This window comes from Crinia signifera, chromosome 12 (assembly GCF_055691185.1).
Source record: "Crinia signifera chromosome 12, ASM5569118v1, whole genome shotgun sequence".
Taxonomy (NCBI): domain Eukaryota; kingdom Metazoa; phylum Chordata; class Amphibia; order Anura; family Myobatrachidae; genus Crinia; species Crinia signifera.
In genome coordinates, this window is record NC_139228.1 from 67,800,933 (window position 1) to 67,819,974 (window position 19,042).

Below are 19,042 nucleotides of genomic sequence, written 5' to 3' on the forward strand. Positions count from 1 at the left end.
GTGTCTTGTTTGTATGTTCTCGCTGCTGCCAAACTGATGGTTCTCAGCAAAAACTGCATGTTAAATATTAAAACTGCATTGACTTAAGGTCTATCTATACACACTGGGTGACTTTGCCCAGCGTGTATGGGGACACACACACACAGGCTTTCCACCTGCCCAGTGATGTCAGCAGGCGGCTTTCCATAGCACAGTGCTATGGAAAGCCGTCTGCTGCCAGCAACAATGATGTGGCAGCATGTATCTTCACTGCACTGTACACACTGAAAGCTGCTCAGATGAGAAAACTGAGCGGCTTTCACATGACTCACCCAGTGTGTATGGGCCTTTAGTGTTGGAAATACAGCTAATATTTGTTTGAAATAATAATAAACTAACACATTTCGTGTGAATCTGAAGGAATCCTAGATCTTCTGTGTTGCCCTTGTGGACAGCAGTATACCGGACAAACAAACTTTGAGCATATTTACAACATTTAAAAGAGGCCTGATCACACACAGCCTATCAAACCATTTCCTACAAGTCCATAATAAAAATCCAACAGGTTTGCAGCTCATTGGAATAAAAAAGTCAGCCAACATTGGAGAGGTGATGACTTTATCAAACAAAGTAAATGGAACTACAAACTCCAGACACTATTACCCAAAGGAATGAACGTTGATTTTGAACTTTTGCTTTTTTTTTTTTTCCTAACTATTCTTTTCTATCTTTTCCTAACTATTCTTTTCTATCAACAAGCACTTTTTTTTTTTTTTTTTTTTTTTTTCATGAGAACTTTTATTACACACATTATCCCTGTGTGCAATCCAATATGGACACCTTTACCATGCGGTTCCCACAGCTTTTTATTACCATTTCTGTTTAAAAAAAAAAAAAAACACACACAGCAAAAGCCATTCTTGTTAGTACGAAACACGTTGAAGTGGATCTCCCCTTGCGCTCTCCCACCGGAATGCTCAGACATCGGAGCAGAAGCCGCTGAACCGGGTGACGTTACCAGCTGAGACTGGGTAGTGCACGAGACGAGCGGCACTGTTCCCAGCCGCATCCAGAAATCCCTATCTGCAACCACGCTCTGTGCTAATAGAGGTAGGGATAGCGCAGTACCCACGGACACTTGCCAGGCTCAAAAGAGCTGTTAACATATTAACCACTTTTTCAGGTACTTTTTTACTTTTCTCATGTCTCATTCGCGCTCATTTTACATTTGAATTAATACAAAAGTTAAACTGTTTCTCCTGTTGGCTCTCTCCCACTGACGACACTTCTGCTGGGCTTGGTCAATATAGAGGTACCTAGAACTGTGTGTCCATACTGAGTTATGCTAAGCATACGCAAAGCCAAGGTTTCCACACAGGGATTGATCATTTGCCAGTGACACAGCTATGGGGCATAACATATAAGTTGGACTTTATGATCTAGAACTGGGGTAGCCAACTCCAGTCCTCAAGAGCTACCACCAGTTAATGTTTTCCAAATCTCCTCACAGAATCACACGTGAAGTAATTAGCTCCACCTGTGAATCTTTTAAAATGTGTCAGTGAGTAATGAGTGCACATGTGCAGCATCAAGGTTGTCTGGAAAATGTGAACTGAGGACTGGAGTTGGCTACCACTGATCTAGAACTATGGATGTGAAACACTGGCTTTAATGTCTTGCGGAAGCGGAGTAGCTGCTGACTGTATCTAACAAGACTCTTCTCTTTCAATGCCACCATCCACCCATGTGCTAATATTTAACTTGCAGCAGTCTACCAGTAAAACCAACTGGGGCTGGAAGTATGTAGTCCAGACCTGCCATGTCCCTATTGTGTAAGTCTAGGACCCAACTGCAGGTAAGTGGTGGTGGGGGGAGCCGGCTATGGCTGCCGGTTACATTAAGTCATTCTGAGCATTGAGTTAGCTATAGGCTGAAGAGCATTGGTATGAAATCCTGACTGGGTCAAAATCCCTAACCTTTAAAATCCCGACCTATAGAATGTACAGGTGAAACAGTCAACATGACTTTCGGTTGACAGGTTGTGAGGTCGACGTGGGTTTTTTCACCTGAATGTTGACATGTTCACAGTTGGAAGTGAACCACATCCCCTCGCATCGCTCGCAATGCTTTTGGCACGGTGCACTCGGCACACTATTTTATTCTCCCACCACGCCCTAGTGGATGGTAGGGCATGAAATACCACCTGTCGGGTAAAAAAAACTGTAAAAAACCCCATGTCGACAAAGTGATGTTGATTGTTTCACCTGTACTCTATATGTCGGGATTTTGACTGCATCCCAGCTGAAGTCCTACCTACATTATACTGTATGTAACCATGCAGAGGTGGGGTATGTAGGTTCCTTACATTAGTACTGTAACCACATTGTAATACAATAATAACAGTACAAGGAAGGTAGAATGGGTTGCAAAAGGGGATTTTGGACCTACCTGTAAAATCCTTTTTTCTGAATCCATGGTGGACACTGGGACAGTGGGGTGTGGGTGGAGCTTCAGCTACAGGCACCAAGTAGAATAGAGTTCTTCAAGTGCAGCCCAGGCTCCTCCTCCACGCCCCTACAGGCTTCAGTTTGTTCAACAGCTTACCCGCAAGGTACAGGAAAGAAACCAGCAACCCGAAGGGAGAATAAGTTTCAGGAAGGTGTAATCCGACCCCCATTACTGTAGATCAGTGTGCGAGGGCGGGCGCCCAGTGTCCACCATGGATTCAGAAAAAAGGGTTTTACAGGTAGGACCAAAATCCCCTTTTTTCATTCATGCCAATGGTGGTCACTGGGACAGTGGGACGTCCCAAAGCTGTCCCTTTTACGGGAGGGAACGCACCTGAGCTGCACTGATGACATGTTGCCCAAAAGCGGAATCTGCCCTGGCGAACGTGTCAAAATGGTAAAATTTTAGAAAGGTGTGTGGAGAGGACCAAGTGGCCGCGCGACACAACTGTTCTGCTGAGGCTCCCTGATGAGCCGCCCAAGAGGCCGCTACCGAACGTGTGGAGTGGGCTCTAATAGAGGATGGGGACTGGCTTATTGGAAGATACATAAGCTTGTTTTATGGTTAGCTGCAACCATCGAGCCAGTGTCTGCTTCGTTGCAGGCCAGCCTCTCTTGTTTGCATCATAGAGCACGAACAGGGCCTCTGTCTTGCGAATTGATTGAGTCCTAGTAACGTAAACCTTTAAAGCTCTTGTAACATCCAAAGAGCGTAACTCTGGGGAGTCCTCCAACTGGGAAAAAGCAGGAACAACGATGTCCTGGTTTATGTGAAAACTGGAAATAACTTTGGGGAGGAACTCCTTTCTAGTTCTTAAGACTGCTCTGTCCGGGTGGAACACCAGATACGGAGAGGCACTGGACAAGGCTGACAGGTCCGAAACTCTTCTGGCTGAGGAAATAGCCAGTAGGAACACTGTTTTCCATGTAAGCCATCTGAGCTCTGAGGATTCTAGAGGCTCAAATGGCGGTTTTTGCAATGCTGCGAGCACCACTGTTAGGTCCCAAGGTTGGATTGGGGGCACAAAGGGAAGCTGTATGTGAAGGACGCCTTGTAAAAAGGTCTGTATAGCCATCCTCTTTGCTAACTTCCGCTGGAACAAAATAGAGAGTGCGGAAACTTGGACCTTTGGGGAGGACAACCTTAGACCCAAATCCAGGCCCGCCTGTAAGAAGGCCAGGATCCTGGAAAGCCTAAACTCCCTAGGCGGAAGGTTCTTTTTCTCACACCAGATGAAAAAAGCATTCCAGATTCTATAGTAGATCCGGGAAGAAGCAGGTTTCCTTGCTGCTATCATGGTTTTTATGACCGGTAATGAAAATCCCTTCTCTCTTAAAACTTCCGTTTCAAGAGCCACGCCGTTAAAGCTAGTCTGCCTAGATTCGGATGAAGGCATGGTCCTTGTACTAGCAAGTCCGGACGAGCTGGCAGCCTCCAAGGTGGCTGCAGAGACATCTCCCGAAGGTCTGTGTACCAGGCTCTGCGGGGCCAGTCTGGGGCCAGGAGGATTGCTGTGGTCCCTTCTTGTTTGAGGCGCCTGAGGACTCTTGGAAGCAGGGCCACTGGAGGGAAGATGTAGACCAGGGAGAATGGCCAAGGAGCCGACAGGGCATCCACTAGATATGCCTGTGGGTCCCTGGAGCGGGCCCCGTAGCAGGGTAACTTTTTGTTGGCGCTTGAGGCCATTAGGTCTATTTGCGGGAGTCCCCATCTGTTGACTAGTTCCTGGAACACATCTTCGTGGAGCCCCCATTCGCCTGACTGTACCTCCTGGCGGCTCAGAAAGTCGGCCTCCCAGTTCTGAACCCCTGGAATGTGTACCGCTGACAAGGCTAACAGGTGATGTTCTGCCCACTTCAGAATCGATGTTACCTCCCTCATGGCTGCTAGGCTCCTGGTCCCCCCCTGGTGGTTGACGTATGCCACCGCAGTGGCATTGTCCGATTGTATTTTCACCGGTTTGGAGTGAATCAGAGGGCCTGCCGACTTGAGGGCTAGCAGGATGGCTCTTAGCTCCAGTATGTTTATTGGGAGCAGCGCCTCCTCCTTTGACCAACGGCCTTGGAAGGAGTGTTCTGCCAGAACAGCTCCCCACCCTCGGAGGCTGGCGTCCGTTGTTAACATCACCCATTGAGGGATGACAAACTTTCGCCCTTTTTGAAGGTTTAGAGGGTTGAGCCACCATGTGAGCGACAGACGTGTCTGTCTGGACAGAACAAAGGTCTGTGATTTCAGGCTTGGCTGGGAACGGTTCCAGTGACGCAGCATTTCTCTCTGCAAGGGCCTGGAGTGGAACTGCGCAAATTCCGCCATGTCGTAACAAGAGACCATCTTGCCTAGGACTTTCATGCACAGGTGCACCGAGACCCTGTGTTGCTTCAAGAAGCGCTTCAGGAGGTCTCTGAGAAGTATCCACTTGTCCTCCGGCAGGTAAACCCTGAGGGCTTTTGTGTCTATCAAGGCTCCTAGATGCACCATCCGCTGTGATGGGGTTGTTGAGGATTTTTTCCAATTTATGAGCCAGCCGTGGGTCTGCAGGAGGGAAACCGTTAGCTCCAGATGCCTCTGGAGTGTCTGTGCGGATTGAGACAGTATCAAGAGGTCGTCCAGATATGGTAGTAGACGAACTCCCTGGGCCCTTAGGGCTGCCGCCATGGCGGCCATAATCTTTGTAAAGATACGAGGCGCGGTCGAGAGCCCGAAGGGGAGGGCTATGAACTGGTAGTGGTTGCTTTTGACCGCAAACCTGAGGAAGCACTGGCTGTCTGATCGAATTGGCACATGGAGGTAGGCATCCTGGATGTCCAGGGATGCCATGAAGTCCCCCGGTTCCAGAGCTTGCAGGATAGACCTGAGGGACTCCATCCTGAACTTGGGAACACAGAGATGTTTGTTTAGGCCCTTCAGATTGAGGATGGGTCGGAATGACCCGTCCGGCTTTGTCACCAGGAACAGGCTTGAGTAGAAACCTGCTCCTCGCTGAGAAAGTGGGACAGGCACTATGACCCCTGCTGCCAGCAGGGAGTGAATTGAGCTGGTCAGAGCAGCCGCTCTGTCCTTCTCCCGGGGCATGCTTGTTGTGAAAAACCGAGATGGTGGACGCCCCTGAAAGGAGAGGGAATAACCCTGGGCCACTATGGTGTTTACCCACCTGTCGGTGGTAGTGGCCTGCCAAACCCCGGCAAATGACAACAGGCGACCGCCCACCTGATGTGGTTGGTGGGCCGCCTGATCCTCATGCTGAGGGCTTGTCGGCCTGTTTTGGGGCCTGACGGCGACCCGCCCAGGACTGTTTGGTCTGGGAGCGGATGGAAGCCTTGTGGGTGCCTGCGCCCTTGATGAAGGCTGACCCCTGGGCCTCCCCTGTGGACGGAAGGTCCGAAAGGACTGAGATCTGGGTTTAGCCGGTGCCGAAGGTAGAAAAGCTGTCTTGGACGTTGCAATGGTGGCTACAATCTTGTCCAGCGCAGAGCCGAAAAGTACTTCCCCTGAGAATGGAAGGGCCTCTAATGCCTTTTTGGAATCAGAATCTGCGTTCCAAGTACGCAGCCACAGTGCACGCCGGGCAGCAATTGAAGAGGCTGAAATCTTTGAGGAGAGGGCTGCTGCATCTATCGCTGCCTCTTCCAGGTATGTGGCCCCTTCCCTAATGAGGTCCACCGTTGATAACAATTCAGAGCGACGTGTACCTGAGGAAATCTGCTCCTGCAGGGAGTCAGCCCAAGTTGCAATTGCCTTTGCCACCCAGGCTGAGGCCATAGCTGGCCTTGCTGACACGCCAGCATTGGAGAACACAGACTTTAGGCAGTGTTCAATCTTCCTATCAGTAGGATCCTTAAGAGAGGCCACTGTAGGAATAGGAAGGGTGGTAGCCTTAACTAGGCGGGCTACGTGAGCATCAACCTGTGGAGGCTCCTCCCATTTCTTACGGTCCGCTGGAGCGAACGGGAAGAAGGAAATCAGGCGTTTGGACACTAAAAACTTTTTGTTAGGGTGTTGCCACGCTTCAGATAAGACCTCATTTAAGTCTGAATTTGAGGGAAAAAGAGCCAACTCCTTCTTTTTCTTTTTAAAAAGAAGTGTGTCAGGTGCTGTGGCCTGGGTGTCCTGTATATTGAGAGACATCCTAACAGCCTTAACCAAGGAGTCTACTCTGGACTGGGTCATTCTTTCCTCCTTATCAGGTTCATCTATGTCAACATCATCTATGTCAACATCATCGTCTGTGTCGATCCGCACCTGGTCGTCCAAGTCATCCCCAGCATCTGATTGATTAGAGGCTAAAGGGGCTTGTGCTTTGCGTTTAGGTGGAGCCCTCAATGCAGATTGCAAAGAAGCAGACACCTGGACTAAATCTTGAACAGAGGAGGATAAACCCTGTACCCAGGCCGGCTCTGATGCAGCAACAGCAGGCTGAGCTGGGAATGGCTGCGCAGCAGACTCTCTGTTTGCAGCTAACTGAGTTGCTAACTCCTTCATGGCTGCTGAGAGAGTGGAAGCCCAACTGGGTTCCCCATGTGTTGGGACTGAGGGGCCCCCCAGGGAGTCCTGTGCAGAACAGCGTTCACACAAACCAGCATGCTCCTGTATGGAGGAATAGTTCTCCTTACAGCTAGTGCATGTAAAAGCATGCAGCCTAGGTGAATCCCTAGCCGCCTTTTTGGGGTTTTTCTGTGACATTTTAACACAGACAGGTCCTGTGTGCACTGGTACAATAACACAGTGGACAGTAACACCATCTGAAACTATAAAGGTATACAGATGGATGACAGTAGAAAAGACACTATACTCTCTGACTCAGCTAAATACTGAGGTACAGAGGGCTGCTGAAAAACCTGTTCCTGTAGCGTGTAGAGGAGCAGGGATTCCGGTGCACTTCTCCCACAGTGTAGTCCCGCGTAATGGCGTCCTCAGTACACTGCTGGGGCGTGGGGAAGCTAAGCTCAGGCGGGAAAACAGCGTTGTGCCGCTCTGAGCGTGGAGGCGGGGAGCTGTGGATCAAGGCCCCGCCTCCCCTGGAACCATCAGTGCCCTGCGCCATTAACAAAAATGGCGCTCCACAGTACGGCTCCCTGGTGGTCTAGTGGCCGCGCAGAAAAGACTGGGTGCCACTGCCAGGGTCACCCGGGCTGCACCCCGCCCGGTGACCGACCGCTAGCGGTGCGCACCTAAAATAGTGTGCGCGTCACCTCACATGGAGGGCCCGCTTACCTGTGGTGGAGCGCGGCGTCCTCCGTGTCGTGAGGAGAGCGGCGGGTCTGGCTATGTAAGTCAGCGTGCCGCTGCCAGCCACAGGGGAGCAGCGTAACGCTGTCTCCGTGTAAAAAAAAAAAAAATAGAAGATTTTTCAGACAGGGCACGGAGCCCTGTCCTATGGTACCTGTGCCTTGAGGCACCAAGAAACAACTGAAGCCTGTAGGGGCGTGGAGGAGGAGGAGCCTGGGCTGCACTTGAAGAACTCTATTCTACTTGGTGCCAGTAGCTGAAGCTCCACCCACACCCCACTGTCCCAGTGACCACCATTGGCATGAATGAAAAATCAAGATTAGTATAAATATTGATGACTGACTAGTGCTGTGGATTCTATGTTCTGTGCATGAATGCTACCAGGAGGCACCAATTCCAAAGTGCATAGAATTCACCTGCCTCCTGTTCTTCCTATATAAATGCAGGGTACTTTCACAGCAACATCTTACGCCGTCAGTGTAGCATTCCTGTCAGAATCAGAGCGTAGTGTTCCCGCAGCCGCTTAATCGGCCCTGGCTATGTTGTCAGTGTAGGCTGCCGCTGTGATACTACACAAGTAACTACCGTGCTGTTGCCGGGAACGGCACCTCTCACACCGCTGTCGCCAGCATGATCCCCTCTCTTTGGCGGAGAGGCGCTCCATCCGTTTGACATGCAGGAGTGTCTCAGACTGAGTAGCTATTATGGCAGGGTACAGGAACCTGCCTACAGTGTTAGGGTTCTGTAGCGCCTTTTCAAACCCCCACTATCCACGACAGTCCGAAGTGTGGCAAGAGCATGAGTTATGCGTCCTCCCGACCTTTTCATACCCCCACTATCCACGTCGGCCTGGAGTTGATGTTATATAGTGTGGCGAGCGCAGCAAGGGGGACGCGGATTACCTTACATGCCGTAATAGCTACTTAGACGCAGGAGCATCTCATTGCTGGAGTGTCTGGGACGCACCTGCGTGTCAAACAGATGGAATGCCTCTCCGCCGGCGCCAGCATGATCCCCTCTCCGCCAAAGAGGGGTTCATGCTGGCGCCGGCAGTGTGTGAGAGGCGCTGAGTAGGCTTGCTGGGGACAGAGATGCAGTTCCCAGCAACAGCACGGTAGTTATTTGTGTTTCACAGTGGCAGCCTACGCTGATAACGTAGCTTAGGCTGCCGCCTTGAAACTACACAAGTACCAAATGCAGCGCTCTGCCTGTACTTTGATAGGTGGCACCTGTACTGTCATTACACATCATCAGCCCTAATCCTGGTCAGTAATTACTGACATCAGACAGATATGCGTGTACTTGTTCCATCCATAGAGGCCCCAGCTGTAAAAGTCTCAGTCCCAGCATCTGTAGTAAATGTTACAGGATCACAGAGCGTTGTGACTCGCTCTGTATTAGGAGGCTGCAACGCTGTTCTGACACTTCAGAACCGGACATGGGGCTCAATCAGATCTGATGGCTGGGCTGCTAATTTGCAGCATTCAGGTTTTGTCGTTCAGTCAGAGTGGCATCCCACCCCTGCAAATTGATGTGGGCATGGCTTGCAAAGTCTTTGCAACCATGCGACTACCTGCAGATTAATTCACAAGCCGCTCAGCATGAAATGATTTCCCAGTGTGCACGGCCCAGGACTTACTCAGTGGCTGCGATAGAAACAGGCTGATTGGGGCCGGAACAGCGGCCACACACCTCTCTCTCTCTCTCGCTCTCTCTCTTCCCCCCCGAAACAAGTGGGCACGCCGGTGTTTTCCCTGATACTCCCATAAAACATCCGGTTTTTGTCCCCAAATATTGGCTTCCTGTCAATCAACTTGCGAACGGCCAACGATCCAATAAGTAATAGGATTTCATCGCAGGACAACCTTGCGCATCCGTACTACGATTTCTACACGTGCGCAGTCTATCGATAAATTGCCCAGCCTACGAATTCATAGCCATACATTGAATCAGGCCCATAAAATCAACCCACAGAGTTTATGGATGCTGTGCATAGTACAATTACAAATCTGTTAAGGGAATAATAATCAAGAAAACAGATTTTCCATCTTATCTGAAAGTAACCAATATATATTCTATATAAATAAAATGTGCCCCCACCTCCATTTGTTGCAGTTACATGCAAATACCACTGTAATAATTTCTTCTTCCACTATACGTGGTCGATTAAATCTGACATTGCAATTCCCCTTTAAATGCAGGCTCATGTTAGCCACTAGATGGCACCCTCGTTGCACTCTTGTTCTAGATTCTCATTCCATACAGTAACAGGGAGGCGAGTAACACAGGGGAAAGAGAACCAACACAGATGTCACCGGGCATTAGAACAATCAGTCATTTATTAAACTGCACTTGAACAGGATTATCTGTAAAATCCAAACCGCTAGTGGTCCCTGAGTAACCGTAGTAACATTACCCACCCATCTCTCTTCCACAAACACTCCAGTGAAAGAGAAAATAAATTACATATATATCCCGCTACTACACAATATTTAAAATGATAGATTAACAAACAAGAAATAGAAGTGGCATTTTAGGATTCCAACGTTCTGTTTTACCTTTGAATACGACACCAGTTGTCAGTCTACGAAGACGGGGCGATCGGGTGGCTGTAGCAAGAGGAGGTTTATTAGCAAAAAATAAAATATTGTCTCGATGGCTTTGCTTTTTACAGCAGGGTTCGTATAGTGAGAGTTCCAGCGGTCAGCGCTCTGGTGCAGGACAGAGAGAGTACTGGTAATATACACACAGAGGACAGAAATGGTGACGCAGGCGGCTTTAAACAAGTCAGACTCTTCTTAGGATAGAACCCAAGGCTTTCCCAAACACAATGAGGTGGTTAATGCCTGGTTAGGACGTTCCATTGCACTGCAGTTATAAGTCACAGTAAATAGAAAATCGTAAGCATCTTTTATTTTACAATATACACAGAAAGGTCCCGCAAGGACCAGTTTTCACAATGAGAATAGAGATATTCTCAAGACTTTGACCAAAGGTTTGCTGTCAAAAAATGTATGAGCCTGGATAGTGCAAGGTTCCATCGTGCTAGGTCCGCTCGTCCTCCCCGTCACACGTTCTGTAGAAGGCTTTTGAAGTTTTCTAGTTCTTTAATACTTGTGGAAATTCTGCGGAAAGAGATTTAAGGCGTGAGTAGGAAACCAGATCACCTGTGCACAAGCACGACAGCGACCAGTGCGGAACAGACCCAGTTGTGCGTAGAACCTAGTGACATTCTCGGCACACCGCCTTTGTTCTAGTGATGGAGCATGGCTGCAGCCTGTATAATTGTAGGCTCCTAATCCCACATTCTTGTGGCAGTGGAGAGATCAGGTCCATGATGCTAGGAGGCATCTTATAGCAAGTAACCAGGGTAAGCGGGTGCTCCCCCTCCAGTACAGCAAGGAAGACTAGGGGGCAGAGTATATGGTGGGTCATGAAATGGCTTGGCTATTTGCCCACACTAATCCATTCCAAGTACATTGAGGTACTTCTCTGATCACATGACCCTCAACAGTTCAGGCAAGAATCCGTGTATTTCTTTATACAAAGGAAGCACAATATACAGTGACACAGCCCAAAGTAACTTTTTAAAGGACCCCATCCCCTACTAGAGAGACACCTGTTTCCACAAAAAATTGTAATGCCTCAGTTCATCTTATAAATGATTGGTGCCCTAGTTCATGTTATGCCCCCATAGTAACTTGCTATTTCACACTATGAAATTGGGCAGTACGGACGGTGTAATGGTTAGCATTACTGCCTCACAGCACTGAGGTCATGGGTTCCATTCCCACCATGGCTCTAACTGTGTGGAGTTTGTATATTCTCCCCGTGCTTGCGTGGGTTTCCTCCGGTTTCCTTCCACACTCCAAAAATATACTGGTAGGTTAATTAGCTCCCAACAAATTAACCCTAGAATGTATGTGTGCGTGTACATGTGGTAGGGATTATAGATTGTAAGCTCCACTGGGGCAGGGACTGATGATGTGAATGTTCAACTATACTCTGTACAGCGCTGCAGAATATGTATGCGCTATATAAGAAACTTAATAAATAATATGACATGGGTGCCCCATAGGTCATTCTAGTGCCCCAAGTGAATATGCCACACTGTACTGCTGCCAGCACACATGCCTCAAGTAGACATTATGCCGCACAGTGCACCCAGTTCTTATTATAATGGCCCAAGTTAACAATATGCCATGTTGTACCACCACCAGCACACATGCTGCCCAGTGCTTAGCCAGCAAGTCGAGGAAGATGGCCGACAACTATGTGTTTACCAGAGAGCCAATCTCCTATATATTTGGCTACATCTGTCACTCAAAGTGGGTGTCTGTGTCTATAACGCTCTGTTCCTGGACTTTCCTCTTAATGTGTGATTCCCTTTATCTGTGCTGAACACCTTTCTGAGAAATTAACCTGTTTAAAACAGGTGATGGCAATCATACATTAAGGGGAAGTCTAGAAACAGAGCATTGTGTCCCTCCTGGAGAGGGTCATGTTGGGAGGTATGTGACAGAACCAGCCCAGTGAGCCCACAGACAGTGCCAGACACCCACTGCCTTCCCATGTTGCCCAGCACTGCTACTCCACAGCCACCAGGTGAGCGCCCCCCTCCCGCGATTTGCGGCAAAACCTCCCCCCCGCGCGCCCCCCCCCCCCCCCGCGATTCGCGGCAAAAACACCCGACCCCCCGCGACCCCCCCTACCGCGATTCGCAGCAAAAACACCCCCGCGACCCCCCCTGCCGCGATTCGCTGCAAAAAGAACCCCCCCACGACCCCTCCCGCAATTCGCGGCATAACCACCACCCGCGACCCCCCCTCCCGCGAATCGCGGCAAACCCTCCCCCCGTGACCCCCCCCCCCGATTCGCGGAAAACCCCCCCCCCCCGCGACCTCCCTCCCGCGATTCGCGGCAAAAAGAACCCCCCCGCGACCCCCCCTTGCACGATTGGCGGCACCCCCCCTGCGACCCCCCCTCCCGCGATTCGCGGCACCCCCCCCCCGCAATTCGCAGCAGCCCCAGGATTAAATGGCACATGCAAAACATTGACATGGCTATGGTCGACAATGAAAAAGGTTGACATGAGTTTTTGAAGATTTATTTTTAATTTTTTCATATTCATTGTCATGTGTCGACATGGACACCAATGAAGTGGCACACTTATGTCAACATTTACATGTGTTGACCTTTCTGTGTTGATTTTTTTCTTGTGGCGATTTGCGTCACACCCCCCGCAACCCCCCCTCCGGCGATTCGCGGCACCCCGGCACCCCCCCGCGACCCTCCCCCTCCCGCAATTCGCGGCAACCCCCCACCGGAACCCCCATGAACCCCGCTCTCCCGCGATTCGCGGCACCCACCCCCCGCAACCCCCCCCTCCCGCAAATCGCGGCACCCCCCGCGATTCGCGGCAGCCCCAGGATTAAATGGCACATGCAAAACACTGGCACGGCTATGGTCGACAATGAAAAAGGTTGACATGAGTTTTTGAAGATTTATTTCATTTTTTGAATGTTTTCATATTCATTGTCATGTGTCAACATGGACACCAATGAAGTGGCACACTTATGTCAACATTTACATGTGTTGACCTTTCTGTGTTGATTTTTTCTTGTGGCGATTCGCGTCACACCCCCCGCAACCCCCCCTCCCGCGATTCGCGGCACCCCCCGTGACCCCCCACCTCCCGCAATTCGCGGCAACCACCCACCGGAACCCCTGTGAACCCCGCCCTCCCGCGATTCGCGGCAGCCAACCCCGCGACCCCCCCCCCCCCTCCCGCAATTCGCGGCACCCCCCGTGATTCGCGGCAGCTCCAGAATTAAATTGCACATGGAAAACACTGACATGGCTATGGTCGACAATGAAAAAGGTTGACATGAGTTTTTGAAGTTTTTTTTTCAATTTTTGAATGTTTTCATATTCATTCTCATGTGTCGACATGGACACCAATGAAATGCCACACTTATGTCAACATTTACATGTGTTGACCTTTCTGTGTTGATTTTTTCTTGTGGCGATTTGCGTCACCCCCCCCCCCCCCCACAACCCCCACTCCCGCGATTCACGGCACACACACACACACCTCCCCCGCGATTCTCGGCATCCCACCCCGTGACCCCCCCTCCCGTGATTCATGGCACACCCCCGCGACCCCCCCTCCCATGATTCGCCGCAACCCCCGCCCCGTAACCCCCCCTCCCGCGATTCGCGGCACCCACCCCCGCGACCCCCCTCCCGCAATTTGCGGCACCCCCCCACGATTCGCGGCAGCTCCAGAATTAAATTGCACATGGAAAACACTGACATGGCTATGGTCGACAATGAAAAAGGTTGACATGAGTTTTTGAAGTTTTTTTTTTCAATTTTTGAATGTTTTCATATTCATTCTCATGTGTCGACATGGACACCAATGAAATGCCACACTTATGTCAACATTTACATGTGTTGACCTTTCTGTGTTGATTTTTTCTTGTGGCGATTTGCGTCACCCCCCCCCCCCCACAACCCCCACTCCCGCGATTCACGGCACACACACACACACCTCCCCCGCGATTCTCGGCATCCCACCCCGTGACCCCCCCTCCCGTGATTCATGGCACACCCCCGCGACCCCCCCTCCCATGATTCGCCGCAACCCCCGCCCCGTAACCCCCCTCCCGCGATTCGCGGCACCCACCCCCGCGACCCCCCTCCCGCAATTTGCGGCACCCCCCCACGATTCGCGGCAGCTCCAGAATTAAATTGCACATGGAAAACACTGACATGGCTATGGTCGACAATGAAAAAGGTTGACATGAGTTTTTTAAGTTTTTTTTTTTCATTTTTTGAATGTTTTCATATTCATTCTCATGTGTCGACATGGACACCAATGAAGTGCCACACTTATGTCAACATTTACATGTGTTGACCTTTCTGTGTTGATTTTTTCTTGTGGCGATTCGCGTCACACACCCCCCCCCCCCCCCCACCCCACTCCCGCGATTCACGGCACACACACACCCCCCCGCGATTCTCGGCACCCCACCCCGTGACCCCCCCCTCCCGTGATTCACGGCACACCCCCCGCGACCCCCCTCCCGCGATTTGCGGCAACCCACCCCGCGACCCCCTCCCGCGATTCTCTGCAATCCCTCCCCTCCCGCGATTCGCAGCATCCACCCCCCCACAACCCCCCCTCCTGCAATTCGCGGCACCCCCCGCGACCCCCCCTCCTGCAATTCGCGGCACCCTCCGCGACCCCCACCCCCCCTCCCGCGATTCGCGGACACCTAAATTGCAATACAGGGCATCTTTCATACAATTCTAACCATATTTCTCATATACAAACGTTCACAAATTAAGGGGGCGCAGCCCCTTACGACGGTGTGAAGAGCGCACGTAGGGCGCGATGAATCACCTAGTTATAAGATAATTGCCTTCTACAGCTTCATTTTGCAGCCATATAAAATACTGACCTCCCAAAAGCATTGAGAAGGGCCACAATATCCTGCCGCTTTAGATGGAAGCCGTACGAAGGGCCAATTTCAGACATATTCTCTATTTGCTTCTCGGAGAAGAGAATCTTCAGGGCTGTGCCCAATCCCTGAGTCTGCAGAACGTGGAATAATGAGAGTAAGTTCTGGTGACCAGAGCCACAGGTATACCAGCCTGAACTAACGCCACTGACCTGCAGCTTTCCCCAAAGCCGACACTTAAAGCAGCCGACACAGTCCATTATCCTGGAGATGTTTCTAAAGTGATGCCGGAAATCCTCCTGCAAAACACGCACAGAACAACGTTGGACTTTGTCTGCGTACAGATACATCCAGTCAGGTGACAGAGCAATGTAACGCAAAGGGACAATGCACAAATTATAAGGTTTCTGCACCTTCCCCACACTTTGGGGTCACAATTGCAGATTTGCTGGGTATTTTGGTCAGGGAAAATATAAAAAAATTGATATATGTATAATTGTTCGGTAGGTGCAAGGAGAAACAGGACTTCCTGGCTGCCTTGGGGGAATCCACAGGCCGGGAGGATGTGGCGGAGGTTGGCGGGCACGTCCAAACTATGGCCCTCCAGCTATTGTGAAACTACACATCCCATCATTGCCACAAATTGCTATTAGGGAAAGCTAAAACAAGGCATGCTGGGATGTGTAGTTTCACTACAGCTGGAGGGTCACAAATTACCAGCCATGCCCGCTTTAGGGAATCAATACATAAAATGTCCTGGTTACCTTCAAACGGTCTGCCTGCTTCTTATCCCCAGCAAACAGGGAGTTCTCATCAAAGTGCAAAGGGAAATCCCTGAAATAGAAGATTTTTATTAGATAGATATAGAAGCTGCATTTTATCTCTCGCTCACATACATACACACACACACACACACACATACATACACACACACACACACACACGAACTGATAAGAACTGGATACGCAGACACTAGTCTTGCGATTGTGCATTTCACACTAGAATCCTTAGTTAGGTGGTTCTCAAACTCTGTTCTTAGGACCCTGTGTATTTCACACTAGAATCCTTAGTTAGGTGGTTCTCAAACTCTGTTCTTAGGACCCCACACAGTTACCCAACAGGTGCACTCATTACTCATGGACAGATTTTAAGAGATCCACAGGTGGAGCTAATGTCACTAATGCATGCGGTCCTGAGGACCGACTTTGAGAACCTGTGCCGTAGACATAAATGTGTCATTTCCATGGCATCCTGTGTAAGTGTACAGCAGGTCACCCTGCACAGCTGCTCCCCAGGCACCCCATGCTTCACCCCCTGAGACTTGGCACATCCCCCCATAAAGTGTACCCCCACAAGGAGGAATTATTTTTGCCTCTCTGCATCCATTTTCATTGAGTACTTTGTATTCTACTCTCAGAAGATTATAGAAAGGAGACAGCAGACTGGAACCAGTGGCTCTCAGAACATCGGGTACCCGGGCGCTTACTTGGCATCATGCAGAATATCGATCAGAAGCTTCTTGGTTTGCAGGTCTTGTGTTTTATTGCCCGTATACAGCAGAAAAGACTGACGCTCAAAAAACGGCAGCACCTTGGAAATGGCCCGCAGCTCGATCAGGTAGATAAAATACAAGTTCTTCAATCTCCTCGGCCCTTCATTCTGGGTTTGGGAGGCGTCAAAGCGTCTCTGGAACTCGGTCACATTGTAACCCCACCTCTTGTTCATCCACGTGTCTGCGATAAGAGAGCATTAATATACAATAGACAGCAGCAGCAGCATTATCACAACAGCTCACGTCTGAAGTCTCTGTAGACCACTAGCTCTACAGAATAACCCCAGACAGTGGTCTCCCGGAGTGTCCTCTGGGCATACGCAGTGGGGCACGGCAGCCAGCTACGGCTTGTCATGTGACCGCGACCCATTGTGCAACAGCGTACCGGAATTAGTGGCCTAATTATGAATTATACTTTAGCTTTGCAAAGTTTTTGGTGGAGTGAACATATATAACGGAGGCTTCCATTATAGAGCCCCATCTCCATAACTCAGAGTCTGGTAAGTATGGGCCCAATTCAGGGTAGCACAGTAAGCTGCGAACATTGCAGCTTACTGAGTTCCTGAGATGCTACCCGTCGCCACATCTGAGTCAACCAGAATCAGGGCCGATGTTTCCTCACCTTGCAGCAGATATCGTGCACTGAGATGAATATTGATGCTTGCATGTAATCCGGAGATGAGCCTGTAGAAAGCCCTTTTCTCAACACAAAGGCCTGGAAGTAGCATGAAAAACACATGTATGAGAAGGACTCTGGAAATTCCTGTACACTTATATAAATAAGTAAACCAGAATACATGGGGTTAATACCGGCTGTGCATGTAAGGGGAGGGGGGATAGGAGGCCCAGACAGGCTTCCGCTATACACAAAGCGGAGCAGAGGCCTCACCCGAGGCTGGAATGCACACGCTCAGAAGGAGCCTATACTGCGCTGTTCTCTGAGCAGAGCAATGAGTGGATCTGCCTGAGAAATCTACTAACCAGAACCCAGCCCCACACACCCGTAGAACATCACTGAACAGCCAGTGGCCGGGATTCAGCTGATCACCACCAGTAGTCCCAGGACTGAGGTGACAGACTGATACTGATCCATCCTATGGAGTCTCACTCAAAGGTCAGGACACACCAGGGAGGTGAATGCAGTGACCCAATATGGCTGAGAGGTAGCACCACTTGCTGCAGAAAATCCCCTCCCCACCCCGGGTATGGATAATTGGGTAGACAGCATGATGGTTGACAGGGTCATTAGGTCCACATGGGGTTTTTCACCTTTTTTTTTGTCCCGCATTTTGACATGGACACTGAAATGTAGCACCGTGTCCCCTCGCATGGCTCACCATGCTTCGGGCACACTATTTTATTCTCCCACCACACCCTAGTGGATGGTAGGGCATAAAATACCACCTGTCAGCATATGTCGGCTCAAATTTTTTTTTTTTTTTTTGAAAACCCCATCTCAACCTTTCTACTGTCTACAGTCGACCTAATGACCATGTTGACCTAGTGACCGTATGCCTCCACCCCATCCCACCCTCTTCCATACTACTATCTGCAACCAGTACATTGGAGAACTCACCTTCCAGCCAGCTGGAGAACATGGTTTCTGCAAATTACAGAAAGAGCCGGTTATTTACTGCACCAGCACATACAGAATATACTATCATTGCCTGTACTATGTAATATACAGTGTGATAGATACAGGGAGAGAACTATATATATATATATATATATATATATATATATATACACATACACACAGAGCTGTACCACACAGTAACCACTAAGTGGCGCTCCATTAAAGTACATACTATTTAAAAGCATCTTAAAAAAAAAAAAAAAAAAAAGACCATTTTCTGTCCATAAAGTCAAAAGACTAAGCCCCCAAAGATTCCAGAACAACCACCTATCACAGGCCAATTAAAAACCAGCCCCACCCCCTTCTTTCCGGTCGCAGTCAGCCATCCGCAGAGCGTCGTCCTCTAAGTAGCCGGTAGCTCCATAAGCAGGCCTAAGCAATTACTGGTGCATGGCAAGGAAGAGGAGGAGGAAGAACATTACCTGGAATTCTCTAGGGAAACCGATAATACGCTTACCGTCATTTTCTCCTGTAAACAGAACAAAAGGAGATCACATACTGAAGTACACAGAATTATTTTCCTGCCCCTATAGTCTTCCATGCAATCTGGCTCTACGGGGTATATTAACCAAGATGGGAGTGCTATTGATGACGGCATGTTGCTATGGGAGACCTCATTTTAAAACACCAAACATTTTATAGGAAGGAAAAAGGAGCCCAAAACAATGAAACCTA

The 19,042-nt window shown here is 49.7% G+C and overlaps 1 protein-coding gene across 1 annotated transcript in view; it reads right to left on the reverse strand.

Annotated features, from left to right (window-relative positions):
• Positions 1-10,024: 10,024 nt before the first annotated feature.
• ERO1A (endoplasmic reticulum oxidoreductase 1 alpha) overlaps positions 10,025-19,042 on the reverse strand; it is a 27,487-nt gene continuing 18,469 nt past the window's right edge. The window contains 7 exon segments of the mRNA XM_083167376.1: positions 10,025-10,838; positions 15,180-15,313; positions 15,392-15,478; positions 15,944-16,013; positions 16,666-16,912; positions 17,354-17,446; positions 18,308-18,318. Coding sequence (XP_083023502.1) covers positions 10,781-10,838; positions 15,180-15,313; positions 15,392-15,478; positions 15,944-16,013; positions 16,666-16,912; positions 17,354-17,446; positions 18,308-18,318 — 700 coding nt within the window. The 3' untranslated portion in view covers positions 10,025-10,780.